This window comes from Salvia splendens, chromosome 19 (genome assembly GCF_004379255.2).
Source record: "Salvia splendens isolate huo1 chromosome 19, SspV2, whole genome shotgun sequence".
Lineage (NCBI taxonomy): Eukaryota > Viridiplantae > Streptophyta > Magnoliopsida > Lamiales > Lamiaceae > Salvia > Salvia splendens.
In genome coordinates, this window is record NC_056050.1 from 9664827 (window position 1) to 9679952 (window position 15126).

General features: G+C 42.8%; 1 protein-coding gene across 1 annotated transcript; it reads right to left on the bottom strand.

The window, feature by feature from the left end:
* Positions 1–2517: 2517 nt before the first annotated feature.
* Positions 2518–12832, bottom strand: LOC121779858 ((+)-bornyl diphosphate synthase, chloroplastic-like). The gene is made up of 8 exons (XM_042177315.1): positions 12576–12832; positions 12220–12484; positions 11749–12136; positions 11372–11590; positions 10956–11094; positions 10708–10865; positions 3047–3113; positions 2518–2939 (listed from the first exon to the last, which is right to left on the bottom strand). Exons 1-8 carry the CDS (start codon positions 12810–12812, stop codon positions 2664–2666), a joined length of 1749 nt encoding a protein of 582 aa, XP_042033249.1. The 5' UTR covers positions 12813–12832; the 3' UTR covers positions 2518–2663.
* Positions 12833–15126: the final 2294 nt, after the last annotated feature.

The following is a 15126-nucleotide window of genomic DNA, read 5'->3' on the forward strand; positions in this document are numbered from 1 at the left end:
AATAGCAAGTAAGAGTATATCGTATCCCACAGAGACAATTAAGTGTCAACCTAAGTACCACGAACAAATTTCAACTACTATCCAGACGATCAGAAATTTTGGTTTTAAGACTACCACTACTGAAAACAAGTAAATGCAAAGATTTAAATAGAACAATTAAACAAGAACGCAATTTAGCAAGTTGTGTAAGATGATGGAGAAATATGCATAATTAGAGGATCCGATGCACAACTCATAGCCTAACCCAATTAACACCGATTTACCATTTAAAGTCTCCAGAATTGTTGAATCAATCACAATTGTAGATTAAACCCCCTCCCGGGGTGAGAAATGTGTAGATTAGGTGTAATAAGTGAAGTCCCCTTCTAAATCTTAGACCTAACTCCCAAAAGTTTGATTAGATTAAAGATTCCACTCATAATCTCAACTCTCCCGAGTTTTATTGAATTAAGGTGTGAATTATTCCTCTTTCAAGATTCAATATTTCATCTCCCGATTACTCTAAGAAATCCTACACTCCCAATTGGTGATCAAGCAATTGATAGGAAAAAGTACAAGAATAATTCAAACAATTACAAGAGCAAGATAAAAATGGAATCAATTGGATTAAAACTATGAATCAATGCATCTTCACCAAGAATCCCACATGAAGGGTTTAGTTACTCATGTTCAAAGTAGAAAACAAAAAGAAACTAAGAAAAACAGAGGAAACCATGATACGAATTACAATTGGCGGATGAATCGAAGCTTGAATCTTCAATCTTCTTCCAAGAGTTCTTCAGAGAGAGTGTGTGTTTTTGCGGCTGGGAGTGAATGCCTCGAGTTGCCCTAGCTCTTGCCTCTAATTTTCCTTCAAAAATCGCATCTGGAAACTTATCAAATCGTCAGTTCGTCGGACCCGGCCGGGTGGAGCTCTCTGGAGTCTTGGCGTTATAAGGTTCCCACCCGGCCGGGTGGAATTATTGTATAGGAAATTCACCCGGCCGGGTCGCACTCAACCGACAGACTTATCGCTGACACCCGGTCGGGTGGCTTTTCAGCCACATATATTCACCCGACCGGGTGGCACTATTTTGCTCCAATTTCTCATATTTTTGCCTGAAAAACTCAACAAACACGTGAACTCCGAAACATAGAGTAATTGGCTGGAAATAACAATTTTGAGCATAAAAACTCAACAATTATGCACATCTTCATACCAATCACGACACTATAAATACGAGTTTGTCAACATGCCCCCCAGTCGCCAAACGTGTTGAAGTCAAACCCGCCGGAGCCGCCGCCAGAGTTTCTATCGCCGGACATTTTGTGATGAGAGGTTAGATGAAAATTGGATAGGAAATGGAGATGATTTGGAGGATTTGATGTGTATTTGTGTGAAATGAGGATGAAATAGGAGTATTTATATAGTAAAAAAAAGGAAAATGTTCGAAAAATGGTAATATTACCGTTTTCGATTTTTTATTTTTTACTTTTTCAATTAAATTTGAATTTTAAAAAAATGATTTATTGCGTCAGCGTGACGATGCCCACTCGCGGGATCGCGAGTGGGCGTCAGGCATGGCGCCGAAGCGCGCCACGTCGCGCAAGCGCGTGGCTACATAGCCCGCGAGGTGTCTCGGTGGGACGGGCGTCTCGGAGAGACAGGGACGAGACGGGGTGCTGCAACACGTCTCGCCGCCGTCTCGTATCGGCGGGACGAGATACTTACCACCCGCGAGACGCGTTGCCGGTGGCCTTAGGCCAATGTCTCCTTAGAGTTACTTAAGTAGCGATTTCCCCAGCGCTGGAGTAGGAAGGGGCGGCGCCACTGAATTCTACCTATGGCGGCAACGTTGAACATGGTTCAACCTCAGATTCCCAAATTGGAGAAACACAATTATGGAAATGGAGTACTCATATGCTGAGTCTTGTTGCAATCACAAGAGTTGTGGGACATTGTTCAAGACTGCTACACCGAACTTACCTCCCAAGAAGCCGAAGATGCCCTGACAAACAACCAGAAGAACGCCCTCAAAGACGCAAGGAAACGAGACAAGAAGGTATTGTTCAATATCTATCAAGGTATTGATGAAACCACGTTCGAGAAAGTAAGTGCAGCCACCACGTCAAAACAAGCCTGGGAGATTTTGATGAATTCTTTCACTGGCGTTGATAAGGCGATACAAGTTCGACTATAAATCCTACGTGGCGAGTTCGAAAGTTTGACGATGCCTGAAACGGAAAATATTTCGGACTATTTCACAAAAACAATAGTTATTGTGAATCAAATGAAAAGGTAAGGGGAGATAATTGAAGATGGTCCTACCATTAATGTGTATAGATAAATTAAAATGTAAAAATAAAATTATTAGTCCCTCTACTTAAATCTTGGAAAACTTTTCTTTATATAGATTGAGATGACACGTGACCGCTTAAATTGAGGGAGAATGGATTGGGCGAAAAATTATGTAGTTGAGCTAAATTAATTATACGAGTCCTCAAATTAAATCCAGGCCGAAATAGGTAGACAATACACTTACCATGTTTGTCACCAAATTAATATACGAGACAATCTACTTAAATCCTGGAAGAAATAGCAGGACCACACCAAAATAATAAATTCTCTGATATATTAAAGCACATGTTTTGTTTTGTTTTGTTTTGTTGAGAGACAGTGTGAGTCAATGACATGGTTGAAAGAGCAGAGTGGCAATCCGTTGATGTAGTTGAGAGTGGTTGCCATCTCCATCAAGATACATAAACTGTGCCGCTCTTCCAAAATTAGCTGCTGCCTCAACAAAATCATCCCTAACCGGACAACCACCGGCCGTGTTCATTTCCTTCCACGCCTCCCTTATCAAAAACCTCACGTGTTCCTCCGCCTCTTCCATGCTTGCGTTTCGCTCCTTCATGTAGCATTGCATTGATTTCGCCACGTCCCCTCTCTTCATCTCAAACTATTCATACACAAAATTAATATATCCACTCTATTGTATCACATAACTTGAGAGAAGAAAAAAGTATATAAAGATAAGATGTGTTGAGAGTAATTTTGTGCACGTACCGGCAATGTTCCTAGATCGTCTGGAAGCCGTACAAGCATCCCCGAAAGACGAATTATTTGGTTGTATTTTGATGAATCCGCGAATTTTTGATGGTGATGAATGCAGGAAAATGCAGATCACGACACAGAGATTTTACGTGGTTCGATTTACTGAAGTAAATCTACGTCCACGGGAAGAAGGGAGGGCAAGATTGTATTGCTTGATCTGGGATTACAGCTTACAACACAGACTTGCTATATGATATTTTATCTCTAGAGAGCTTAACCTTTTTCTATCTGATCTAAGTTCTATTTATACATTGAACTAAGATCGTGGCTTGCATCACCACTAATGATGGTTGTGGATGTCGTGGAGGTCATGGCCTAAGATCGTGGATGTAGCATAGGTCATGGCCTACGATCGTGGCCTGAGTTGACACCACGTGGTAGTGGGTGTGTTGGAAGTTGTGGAAATCCTGTATGGGTCCACTAACTCCTTGTTCGGTCGAATACTGAGACCGAACTGCTTTGGTTGCCGATCTGAGAGTAGAGCTTGATGCCGACCTGAGAGCAGAGCTTGATTAGTTGGCTTTTACCGAGCTGTAGGCTGAGGCCGAACTCTTTGTTCGGTCGAATACTGAGACCGAACTGCTTTGGTTGCCGATCTGAGAGTAGAGCTTGATGCCGACCTGAGAGCAGAGCTTGATTGGTTGGCTTTTACCGAGCTGTAGGCTGAGGCCGAACTCTTTGTTCGGTCGAATACTGAGACCGAACTGCTTTGGTTGCCGATCTGAGAGTAGAGCTTGATGCCGACCTGAGAGCAGAGCTTGATTGGTTGGCTTTTACCGAGCTGTAGGCTGAGGCCGAACTCTTTGGTAATGCCGAACTCATACTCTTCCTTGGGCTTTGGGCTGATGGGCCGTCATTGCTGTTGGGCTTGTTTAGTACGCACCCCATCACTACCCCCCCCGAAGGGCGAAGTGAATCATTTCGGCGAAGTGAGTCACTTCGGCATTCTGGATAAAGGCAAGGGGGAGGCTGATGTCAGGGGACGTGCCTTGCATTAAATGCGACAGTAAAATCCGGCCGTTGAATCCTGAAAAGGTGGGATTCGAAACGGTGCGACGATTTTGAAATCTTCGCCGAATCTGATAAATACCTCCTTTCTTCATCATTGAAGCACTTTTGCGACTGCTTCTTCTGCACTCTCTCTTTTTTGCGAAAATTCTCTCTCCGCTTTCAAGAATTTCTTCAGACTTTCTTCACCTTCAAAAAGTAAGAAAAATGTCTTCTTCTTCTTCTTCGGAGTCGGGTAGCGGTAGGAGAGGCGGTAAGGGGTCTTCTGGCCGGAAAGAGTCCGGGGAGAAGACCGTAGAGTATTTCCATAGTATTTTGAGTAAGGATACTGTGATATCCCTACCCGAAAAATACTTTTTTCCTGGGGGGAAGGCGGTGGTACCTGACGGTGATCATAGGGCTGATTCCCCGCCGGAGGGTTACGCCACCGTGTACGAGGCCTGCTTAGAATGCGGGCTTCGTTTCCCCCTCCCTTCTGCCTTTATAGATTTATTAGATTTTTTTCAGCTTCCTTTAGGCCAGGTGACTCCGAACTCTTGGAGGCACTTGTCGGCCTTTGCTGCCGAACTCCGTAAGTTAGGAAGGGATTTGTCTTTGAAGGCGATCCTTAAATTCTTTCAATTTAAGAGGAAGGGGTCTTGGTTTTACTTGATCCCTGTACAGCCCTTTAGGGCCTTTTGTAAAACGAAGTGGCCGAAGTGGCAAAACCGCTTCTTCTACTATGATAGGACCGCGGCTCCTAGTTTTCCCTGGAGAGGGCCGAAGTCCGTTATCCGTCATCCTCGGCCTGAACCGTTGGACGAGCTCGATGGCGAGCTCAACAAGATTCCCATAGTTAGGAAACAATACACGGAGTCTGAGCTCGTCAAGGGCGACGTCGTGTTCGACATCTCGTCTTCGGACGAAGAGGCCGAGGGTGAGGATTTCTCTTTATCTTTATGCTCTACTGCTTTAACGAAGAAAACTAACCTGGCTTTCTTGCTTTTTGGCAGTGTACATGTTGAATAAGGCTATCCGAAAGTCCTCCGAGCTTGTGGAGCCGGAGAGGCAGAGAGCCCCTCGCTCGGCGTCTGAAGCCGAGAAGAATCCGAAGAGGCAAAAAACCTCTTCTTCGGATCCGAAAGAGCCGGAGCCGTGTTCGGCTAAAGGGAAGGGGAAATTTCATGAGTCCCCAAGAGTGCCGGGGAAAGACCTGGTCATCTCCGAGGTGGTTGCAGACATCCCGGAACACGTCCCTGAGCCTTTTCAATGGCCGACGAATTTTGTGGAGGTAAGTTTTTTCCTTGTTCATCTTCAGAGAGCCAAGCTCGTCTCCGTGGAGCTCTCCAAAGCATCCCACGACTACGAGGAGATGCAGAAGAAGTTGCATCTTGCTTGTAGTCTGGCCGAACAGGCTGAGGCCAAATTTGAGAGGGCCCGAGCTGCTAGGATCTCGGCTCAGGATGAAGCCCGGTCAGCCAAAAATCAGCTCATCATCCTGCAAGAGCAGACGAAGCACCGGGAGGCTCAGAAGGAGGCTGCCGCCGTGGCTGCCCAGGGGGAGGCTCTCCGTGTTTACACGGAGAAACTCTTTTTGAGCGGCCAGTTCTCGGCCTTTGTCGGTAGTCTGGTAAGGCTAATTACCGATAAGGGCGAGCAGGGGGCCGACGTCGTGCTGCCTCTGTACAGCCGAGAGATAGCAGCTCGGCTTCAGAATCTGCCGCTCCTTGAGGAGCTCGCTTCATCCTCGGTCCTGCTTTCTGCAGACCGAGTCCGGAGTTGTCGAGCTGATCGGGACGAGAACCTGGAGGCTATCTTTGCCTCCGTGGGACCCGTTTCACCCGCTTCGACTTACAACGGAGAGGGTGAGGCCGAGCCGCTGGAGCAGGAGGCCGAAGTCGAGCGGGCCGGGCATCCGGAGAAGGAAGCCGATCAGGAGGCGGAGGCGAGGCCGGCAGGATGCGAGGCCGAGGCTGAGGTAGCTCAGGAGAAAGAAGCTGGACCAGACCGAGGAGCCGGAGACGAAGCTGGCGGAGTATGATTTCGTCTCCCTTCTCTTAGTCTAGTTTCTTCCTTGTAAAAGGGCCTTGAAGCCCTCCTAGTGTAAAAAATTTTCCTTGTGAATGAAAAATTCTCTACACTTGTCTTCGTATAGCTTTTCGTACTCGCCTTTATTCCTGTTGTATTTTACTATCTGCTCGGTACAGCTGCCGAACTAATATAGCTGCTTTGTACTCAAGGAGATGGAGATACTTCACTGGAAACGGCTGTACTCTTCGGCTTTAGACGAAGCTGAGAAAAGAGCTATAGCCGATCAGACGAAGAATGACGAGCTTCTGGCTCGTTTAGTGAAGCTGGAGGCCGATAATAAGGACTTAGAGTCCGATAAGAAGGATCTGGAGGCCGAGCTGAATACGACCATTGCTGAGAGGACTGCGTACGAGGATTACATCCGTGTGCGCGGGGGAGTGACCATATCAGATGTTCAGAGTCGAGTTGACGAACTGTGGGAGGAATATCATGTACTCCGGAGGAACAATGCGCTGGAGAGCTCGGCTTGCCAACAAGTTGTGAAATCATTACGGCGCTGGGCTTCTCGGTACGACATCATTTTTTCCCGGCGTCCCTCAATCGAGAGATTCCTTAGGCATTTCCCGCCAACAGATGCTCGCACTCCAGATCAAGCCTCTGGTTCCCTTGTTCAAAATCCTACTCCAAGTCAACAACGAACTCCGGAACAGCCGGAAACGTCAAGACGAGAACGGGCTCAGGAGCAACCGGAATCGTCAAGACAGGGACGGACTGAAATTCGCCGAGGAGTTGTGACTATGAGCGAGCAAGATCAGCAGATGCTTATTGCAGAGACTCTTCATCGCCGAGGGGTTAGAGCTTCTGGGGCTCGCGGAAGAGGTGTTGGGTCGAGGATAGCATCTCGTCGACCTGCTTATTCTTCATCTGCTCGGAACAACCGAACTCGGCTTCCAGAGGATTTTGCAGATAGGTGGCTTAACTTTAGCAACCGAGGACAGTAGAATAGTCCTTTGTAATGGCGTAATGCTTTCTCGTAGGGGAGCTGAATTGTCTGCCGAACGAGATTTAATAAATGAAATTTTTTCCTTTCGCTTTTATCACTGCTTACAGTTCTGCGAAACAATTTCATCGTACTTGTCCTCGGTCTTATGAAGTAAACTTCTTTGACCGGACTTGGTCCTTGGTCTGATGAAATAAACATCTTTGACCGGACTCGTCTTTGGTCTGATGAAATAAACATCTTTGACCGGACTCGTCTTTGGTCTGATGAAATAAACATCTTTGACCGGACTCGTCTTTGGTCTGATGAAATAAACATCTTTGACCGGACTCGTCTTTGGTCTGATGAAATAAACATCTTTGACCGGACTCGTCTTTGGTCTGATGAAATAAACATCTTTGACCGGACTCGTCTTTGGTCTGATGAAATAAACATCTTTGACCGGACTCGTCTTTGGTCTGATGAAATAAACATCTTTGACCGGACTAAGCTTGTGTCCTAATTTGGCGAGTTTTATCGCTCGGATCGGACTTTCCGTTGTCCTAATTTGGGGATCGGACTTTCCCTTGTCCTAATTCGGCGAGTTTTATCGCGTGGATCGGACTTTCCCTTGTCCTAATTCAGGCAAGTTTTATCGCGTGAATCGGACTTTTGTTGCAGTTCGTTTCAGACGAAGTGCTTGATTCTTAAGCTGAATTGTGGTCTTGTATCCTCTTTAGAAGCTTGGACTTCACAATCGTTGGCTTATTGCAGTTCGTTTCAGACGAACTGCTTGTTTAAGCTGAATTGTGGTCTTGTATCCTCTTTAGAAGCTTTGACTCACAATCGTTGGCTTGTATATGTTCTAAGAAGGGGATCAGCCTTCGAAGAACAAGATACCTCAGTAACATTTGTAAGAGACGACACGCACAGAGACAGACAAAACACACAGACAAAACGCACAGAGACAAACAAAGACCAAGCAAACCAAAGAAAGCACATTGACCGAACAGGACTCAAGACTGACTGGACTGTCTCTTACAAATGGAACTTTTTGAGGTTGGAAACGTACCATGTTCGGGGTACTTGTGCTCCTGACACGTGAGTCAATTTGTAAGACCCTTTGCCGAGGACTTCTGACACCCGATATGGACCTTCCCATGTGGGTTCGAGTTCGCCCAGCTTTTCTGCTCGGCTTACTTCGTTGTTTCTCAAGACGAGATCTCCCACTTGAAATTGCAGCTTTTTCACCCTTTGGTTATAATACCGGGCTACTTGCTCCTTGTACTTGGCTGCTTTTATGCAGGCCAATTCTCTTCTTTCTTCGGCAAGATCTAGTTCGGCTCTCAGTCCGTCACCATTCATTTCTGAGGAGAAATTGAGTTCGGGGACTGGGTATGCCGATCTCAACCGGAATCACTGCTTCAGTGCCGTACACCATCGAGTTCGGCTCTGGTGTGACTTCGGTCATTTCGCCTGCCTCTGACTCCGGCTGCTGTGATTGCTATGCTTGATGGTGCCGAACTGATTGCTCGGCATTTTTAAGCGCAATCTGCGAACACACTTGCTCTTTTTCGATCACCTCGGATGACCGCTATCCCTCCTTTGGTGGGGAAGGTGTTCGGCGAGGAAGCCTCTGATCGCTATGATCGGGCTTCTTTTTGTCTTCTCTAGATGAGCTGTCTAAAGACCGTTTTCGACGGTCTGCCTCATCGGCACGAGAAAACTTGTCCGCAATGTCCCACATCTCTTGAGCTGTTTGCGGACCGCATTCCACGAGCTTTCTGTAGAGAGCTCCGGGCAGGATTCCATTTTGGAATGCCGAAATGACAAGTAGATCGTTGAGATCATCTACTTGTAGGCATTCCTTGTGGAATCTCGTCATGAAGTCGTTGATCTTTTCGTCGCGACCTTGACGTATAGAAAGCAGCTGAGCCGAAGTGATCCGGGCTTCCGCTTTCTGAAAGAACCTCCTGTGGAAAGCCTCCATTAGATCTCGGTAAGATCTAATGCTGCCTTGGGGGAGGCTATCGAACCACCTTCTTGCGTTCCCGATAAGCAGCTCGGGGAACAGCTTGCACATATGGACCTCATTGAGACCTTGGTTCGCCATATTATACTGATAGCGTCCCAGGAAGTCATGAGGATCCACCAACCCGTCATAAGTCATCGACGGAGTTCGGTAGTTCTGTGGAAGGGGAGTTCGGGTGATATCGTCCGAGAACGGAGTCTTCAATGCTCCGTACATGGCGAACCCGACATCTCTTCGGTATGGAGGAGATGGAGATCTCCTGTGATTCCGGTACCGAGGAGGAACAGGAACATGTCGGGGTTGAGGATTCTTCTTCCTGGAAGACACGGCACTACTGCGGTAGTGACTTTCATGTCTGGATGAAGGAGAACCCACCGTTTTCGTCTTCGGCTGTTGGCTCTTTTGCAGGAAGGCTAAGAACTCATCCTGCTTCTCAGCCAAGAACAGCTTGACAGCCTCATTCAAATCAGGCTGCTGGGAAGACTCGGTGTGTGGACCTTTTGAGCGGCTTGTTCCTTCATCGTGAAAACTGGAAGTAGATGTCTCCCGAGGCTGTTTTCCGGACCTGCGGGCTGGACTAGCTTCCTCATGGTTTTCACGAACGGTATTACGGGTAGTGTGTGATCTGGTATGCATTTTTTTGGGGTGGAAAAAGGGTCAAAAATTCGCTTTATCACAAATTTGGTTCTCTGTTTCCCACAGACGGCGCCAGTGATGAATCCGCGAATTTTTGATGGTGATGAATGCAGGAAAATGCAGATCACGACACAGAGATTTTACGTGGTTCGATTTACTGAAGTAAATCTACGTCCACGGGAAGAAGGGAGGGCAAGATTGTATTGCTTGATCTGGGATTACAGCTTACAACACAGACTTGCTATATGATATTTTATCTCTAGAGAGCTTAACCTTTTTCTATCTGATCTAAGTTCTATTTATACATTGAACTAAGATCGTGGCTTGCATCACCACTAATGATGGTTGTGGATGTCGTGGAGGTCATGGCCTAAGATCGTGGATGTAGCATAGGTCATGGCCTACGATCGTGGCCTGAGTTGACACCACGTGGTAGTGGGTGTGTTGGAAGTTGTGGAAATCCTGTATGGGTCCACTAACTCCTTGTTCGGTCGAATACTGAGACCGAACTGCTTTGGTTGCCGATCTGAGAGTAGAGCTTGATGCCGACCTGAGAGCAGAGCTTGATTAGTTGGCTTTTACCGAGCTGTAGGCTGAGGCCGAACTCTTTGTTCGGTCGAATACTGAGACCGAACTGCTTTGGTTGCCGATCTGAGAGTAGAGCTTGATGCCGACCTGAGAGCAGAGCTTGATTGGTTGGCTTTTACCGAGCTGTAGGCTGAGGCCGAACTCTTTGTTCGGTCGAATACTGAGACCGAACTGCTTTGGTTGCCGATCTGAGAGTAGAGCTTGATGCCGACCTGAGAGCAGAGCTTGATTGGTTGGCTTTTACCGAGCTGTAGGCTGAGGCCGAACTCTTTGGTAATGCCGAACTCATACTCTTCCTTGGGCTTTGGGCTGATGGGCCGTCATTGCTGTTGGGCTTGTTTAGTACGCACCCCATCATATTTATACAGCTGGTTTTTGGATGTAAGAAAAACTTGGGCTATTACAGTAGGAGCTCCTATCGAAATGGTAGAATTATTGAGATATTCTTCCATGCTTGGTGTGTATCCACTATAGTACCACTTTGCCTCTTGTAAATATGCTTCAACCAAATCCACCCACTACCAATAATTCATACTTAGACATGTTACAACCTCTCATCTCAATTAAGAAGATAATTATATATATATATATATACTCGTATTAATTACCGGTTTCTGTAGATATGAGAGATTGATGACACCCTCTTCTTTAAGAATGTCGTGTGCTAGCTCGAAAACAAAGTTGTGGATAACCAAATAAAACAATTGCAAGTAATAAGGAAGTCGATTGATTGCTTCTGTATCCCATCTGAAATTGTTGATATGAATCGTAATGTCAAGTAATAAGGAAGTCGATTGATTATAAAAACAAAACTTGATCTTAATGTCAAACAAAACACAGAAGCTCATTATTCAAATCGTTTTAGTTCATTTTAGAAATTTTGATTTTAAAAACATGGGGTTCTTTATTAGATCCTATCTTTGTTTTTAGAATTGGAATTTGTTGAATTTAACTAAAAACGGTCTAAAAATAACTTTTGTGTTTGATTTTGGAGTTTGAAATTAAGACCAAACTCTATACGAACCTCTGTAGGGTGAGTGTGAACAATTCAAGTTCGTCTAGTGTACCGTAGATGTCGTAAACATCATCAAGAGATGTTATTAGAGTTATTATCTTGGCGGCCGTTTTTCTCTCATACGAATGTTGATGAGTTTCAAAGACTCCAATTGCCCAAAAGTAGCTTTCCACCAGCCTGTCCCTCACGAACGGTAGTTTCTCAGACAGACATGAATTATTCCACCATCTAGACAACATAAAGGTTAAACAAATTAAAGCAAGTCCTTACAACCTTGTAAATAGGAAAAATAGCAGTATAAATTATGAAATTTAGTCAAATTTAACTAAATTTCGTTGTTTAAATGGCTATTATTCCTAATAAATAAATAGTCCTAGCTAGTTCACCTTGAGATGTCTTTGAGTTCCTCTATTTGTGTTGCTTGAACAATGTTGAAGTCTAGTTTGGCAAGCTCAAGAATTGTTGGATTGAAGTCGGGTCTCCTCGAGTAAGCATCTATCATCCATTTTGCCTCAAGATTTGGTGTCCTCCAATGAAGAGGGATCTCCAAAGAATGTTGAATCCACAATGATAGATTTTTGTCAATTTCATCACCACTTTCATCAAGAGTTTTCTGCAGATTTTCTGTTGCAAATTGTCTTGCTACCTCCAGTGTATCTTCACCTTCTCTCAAAAGGAAAGATGCTTCGTAGAGTTGTAACATTCCTTTCGTATCTCGGCCAAGGCTTGCCTTGAAATCGCTACCCTTCTCGTTCTTGAAGCAATCAAAAACCTCTGTAATTAACACACAAGTTTGGATTCATATTTAAAACTCATAGAAAAGAAATCAAATATATACAAAGCATAATTAATCTAACCTTGTGAAACATTAAAACCATGTTCTCTAAGGAGTCTGAATCCAAGAGCTGTGAGATACAAATCACTTCCATCCACTTCTTTATCATGGAAATATGTATGTATAAAACCCAAAATCTCCTTAATCTCATCATGAAAAAAATAAGAAAGGCCAAGATATTTCAAGTCATCAATCAACTCCAACTGTTGTACAAATTCCAATTTTTCCTTTAGCAAGATTTTCACTTGCACAATCAGCTCTGCTTCTCTATTCAAGTGCCACTCCTCCTATGGAAATACATATATATTCTATCAAATTAAAGGGAGGTAAATTAATTAGGTATAATTATATAGCAACATACTAATTAATGGTACGTACCTTATAAGGAGTGTTGAGAGACTGAATGTAATTGAAATCCCAAAGGGAAGGCTGGTAGTTTCCGGAGCGTCGGATTTGATGAGCTTCTTCTCGTTGTGAGGAGCAAGAAGCACGAAGGCGAGCACCGGGCACAATTCGAGAGACCGGCCATGGTTTTGAAGATCTCCTCTCCGATGAGCTGTGGAGAGAATTTAGTGGCTTGCTAAGGATGGATACATGCATGCTAATGGTACACATTTTTCTGATTAGTAGTAATGTTTTTGCCTTGTGTTTCTTGGTAATTTGGTTTCTCATCCATTTATATATAGGATTGTGGCTGGCTGTAACCTTGATGGTTGACTTTAGTTTATCCTTAAATTATTGAAACTTATTGTAGAAAACTAATCTATACATCGGGTTATGATCTATGAAAAAATCAATCTTAATACAAAAATGCAGAATCAATAAGTTTTAGGTCATTATAGTAAGGATGACCTAAAATGATCGTAATATGACCTCAAACCTGAAATTTATAATATGACATACTACTTTATAATGACCATCCGTGTTTTTTATTAATTATTAATCATTAGATTGTCAAATCTCATTGTCCGGATTTCGTATTGAGATGCAATTTTTGTATTATCATTTTCCTACATAGGAAGGTGCAAAACGAATCAAATCCAATTTCATTATATGGTCATTGATGCAAACTGAAATAAAATATAGTGGTTCACGGGATTCATGTCCCTTAGTCTAATGGTGCACATTGAAATAAATATATTGTCTACGTGTTTCATGTGTACAAATGAAATTTATAATTCATCTAACTAATAATGAAGTCTTAATCATTATCATTCAATAATTGGAGAAGAGTATAATAATGCACTGAATAATTCCAGTTGTATTATTCTACAATTTTGGACTAAATGCGCAAGTAAATGAAGATTTAAGAGGTCGTCGACAATTGTGACGCGAAGAAATAAAAATGAAAACAAAACACAAACTAAACGATGAACCAAAACACGTAGTAAGTGCTTAAAGTATTAAATTTTAATTTCATTTTTTTCAATTAGTAAAATAAAAATAATATAGTTTCAATTGCCACATAAGTTTTAATATCCCGCATCAACTTTAATTTATAATTTAGGGGAAAAATCAGAAAAATTTAAAATTCATGCATTTATATTAAAAAATAAAATTTAAGGGAAAAAACAGAAAATATTGAAAGTTCCTGTATTCACGTACAAATAATCTTATTTATAATGAATTACTTCTCGCATATTTTTCTTAGTTTGGGTTTCTCTTTTAAAAATATAGGTACCAGCCTGTAGTTAGGTTTTATAACCAAGATGTTAGATAGGGAATTGTTTTAAATAAAATAATCTTATTTATAATGAATTACTCCTCGCATTTTTTTCTTAGTTTGGGTTTCTCTTTTAAAAATATAGGTACCAGCCTGTAGTTAGTTTTTATAACCAAGATGTTAGATAGGGAATTGTTTTAAATACCAAGATGTTAGATAGGGAATTGTTTTAAATATATTTTATTTATCAACAACCAGACAGTTAGCATGTCCCACCAACCGACTTGTACTACTTTTAAAGAAAATTTCCCAAAAGATGTTATCATCCTGAACTTGCGCCACTCAAATCTACAGTAGCCAGAGATGAAATCAGTAATTTAAATAATCCGTACATGTTGATTTTTTTAAGATAGAAATTTATGGATTCTATTCTAAAACTAATTGGTAATAGAAGAAGTGACCCAATAGAATTATATAGTGGTTTCAAGTCTATATGAATACCGATGTTGGATAGTTGTAATATATTATTTTAGTTTCTATTGCCAACACCCTCCCAAACCCTTCAAGGTGAACCTTGGAAGGGTTGGACTTTTTTTCTGATCGATTGGACTACTTGTCTAATTTTTTACTGATCGGTTGGACCACTGGCCCAAATTTTAATCCCAGGTATACTGCTGGGTCAGTCATTTTTTTCGGGTTCAGTCCAGATATATTGCTGGATTAGTTAAATTTGACCCACAATCGGACAAGGTTCAGGATACAGATTAGAAGGTTCGTTATCTAAAATCTGCCCACCCAAGGGTCGTTATCTAAGTTCAGGATACAGATTAGAAGGTTCATGGTTGAGTACGAAGAACATCATGTGGAGAAGTCGCAAGTAATCGACAATTTTTTGGAGAATCATATAGGGTAATTCTAAATTATACGAAATTCATGAATTGTGGTTTTGATTCCTTGTTTGTGAATTATATTTGTTCTAGATGCAATTGATTATTTAACATGTGAGTAATTGATCTCATAATCAGTCAAATAGATCTGTATGCATGATTTATTTGTTTAAGCATGATTTCCGTTGTTTAAGGGGAACCAAACCCCAACATATACTCCTTCCGTCTGTCTAAGCTCCTTGCCGCTATCTATAGTATTTTCCTCCTATCTATAGTATATGAGTTTATTTGTAATTTCCTCCCTTATATAGGAGTTAATTTTTTAAAAAAAATACTCCTTCCGTCTATGAAAAATGTCCGATTTGACATTTCGGATTGT

Coding starts and splice junctions, on each gene's coding strand:
- LOC121779858 (XM_042177315.1), bottom strand. CDS start 12,812: ATGTGTACCATTAGCATGCATGTATCCATCCTTAGCAAGCCACTAAAT. Junction 12,485..12,575: donor CTCTCAACACTCCTTATAAG/GTACGTACCATT, acceptor GTATTTCCATAG/GAGGAGTGGCACTTGAATAG. Junction 11,591..11,748: donor GAACTCAAAGACATCTCAAG/GTGAACTAGCTA, acceptor TATGTTGTCTAG/ATGGTGGAATAATTCATGTC.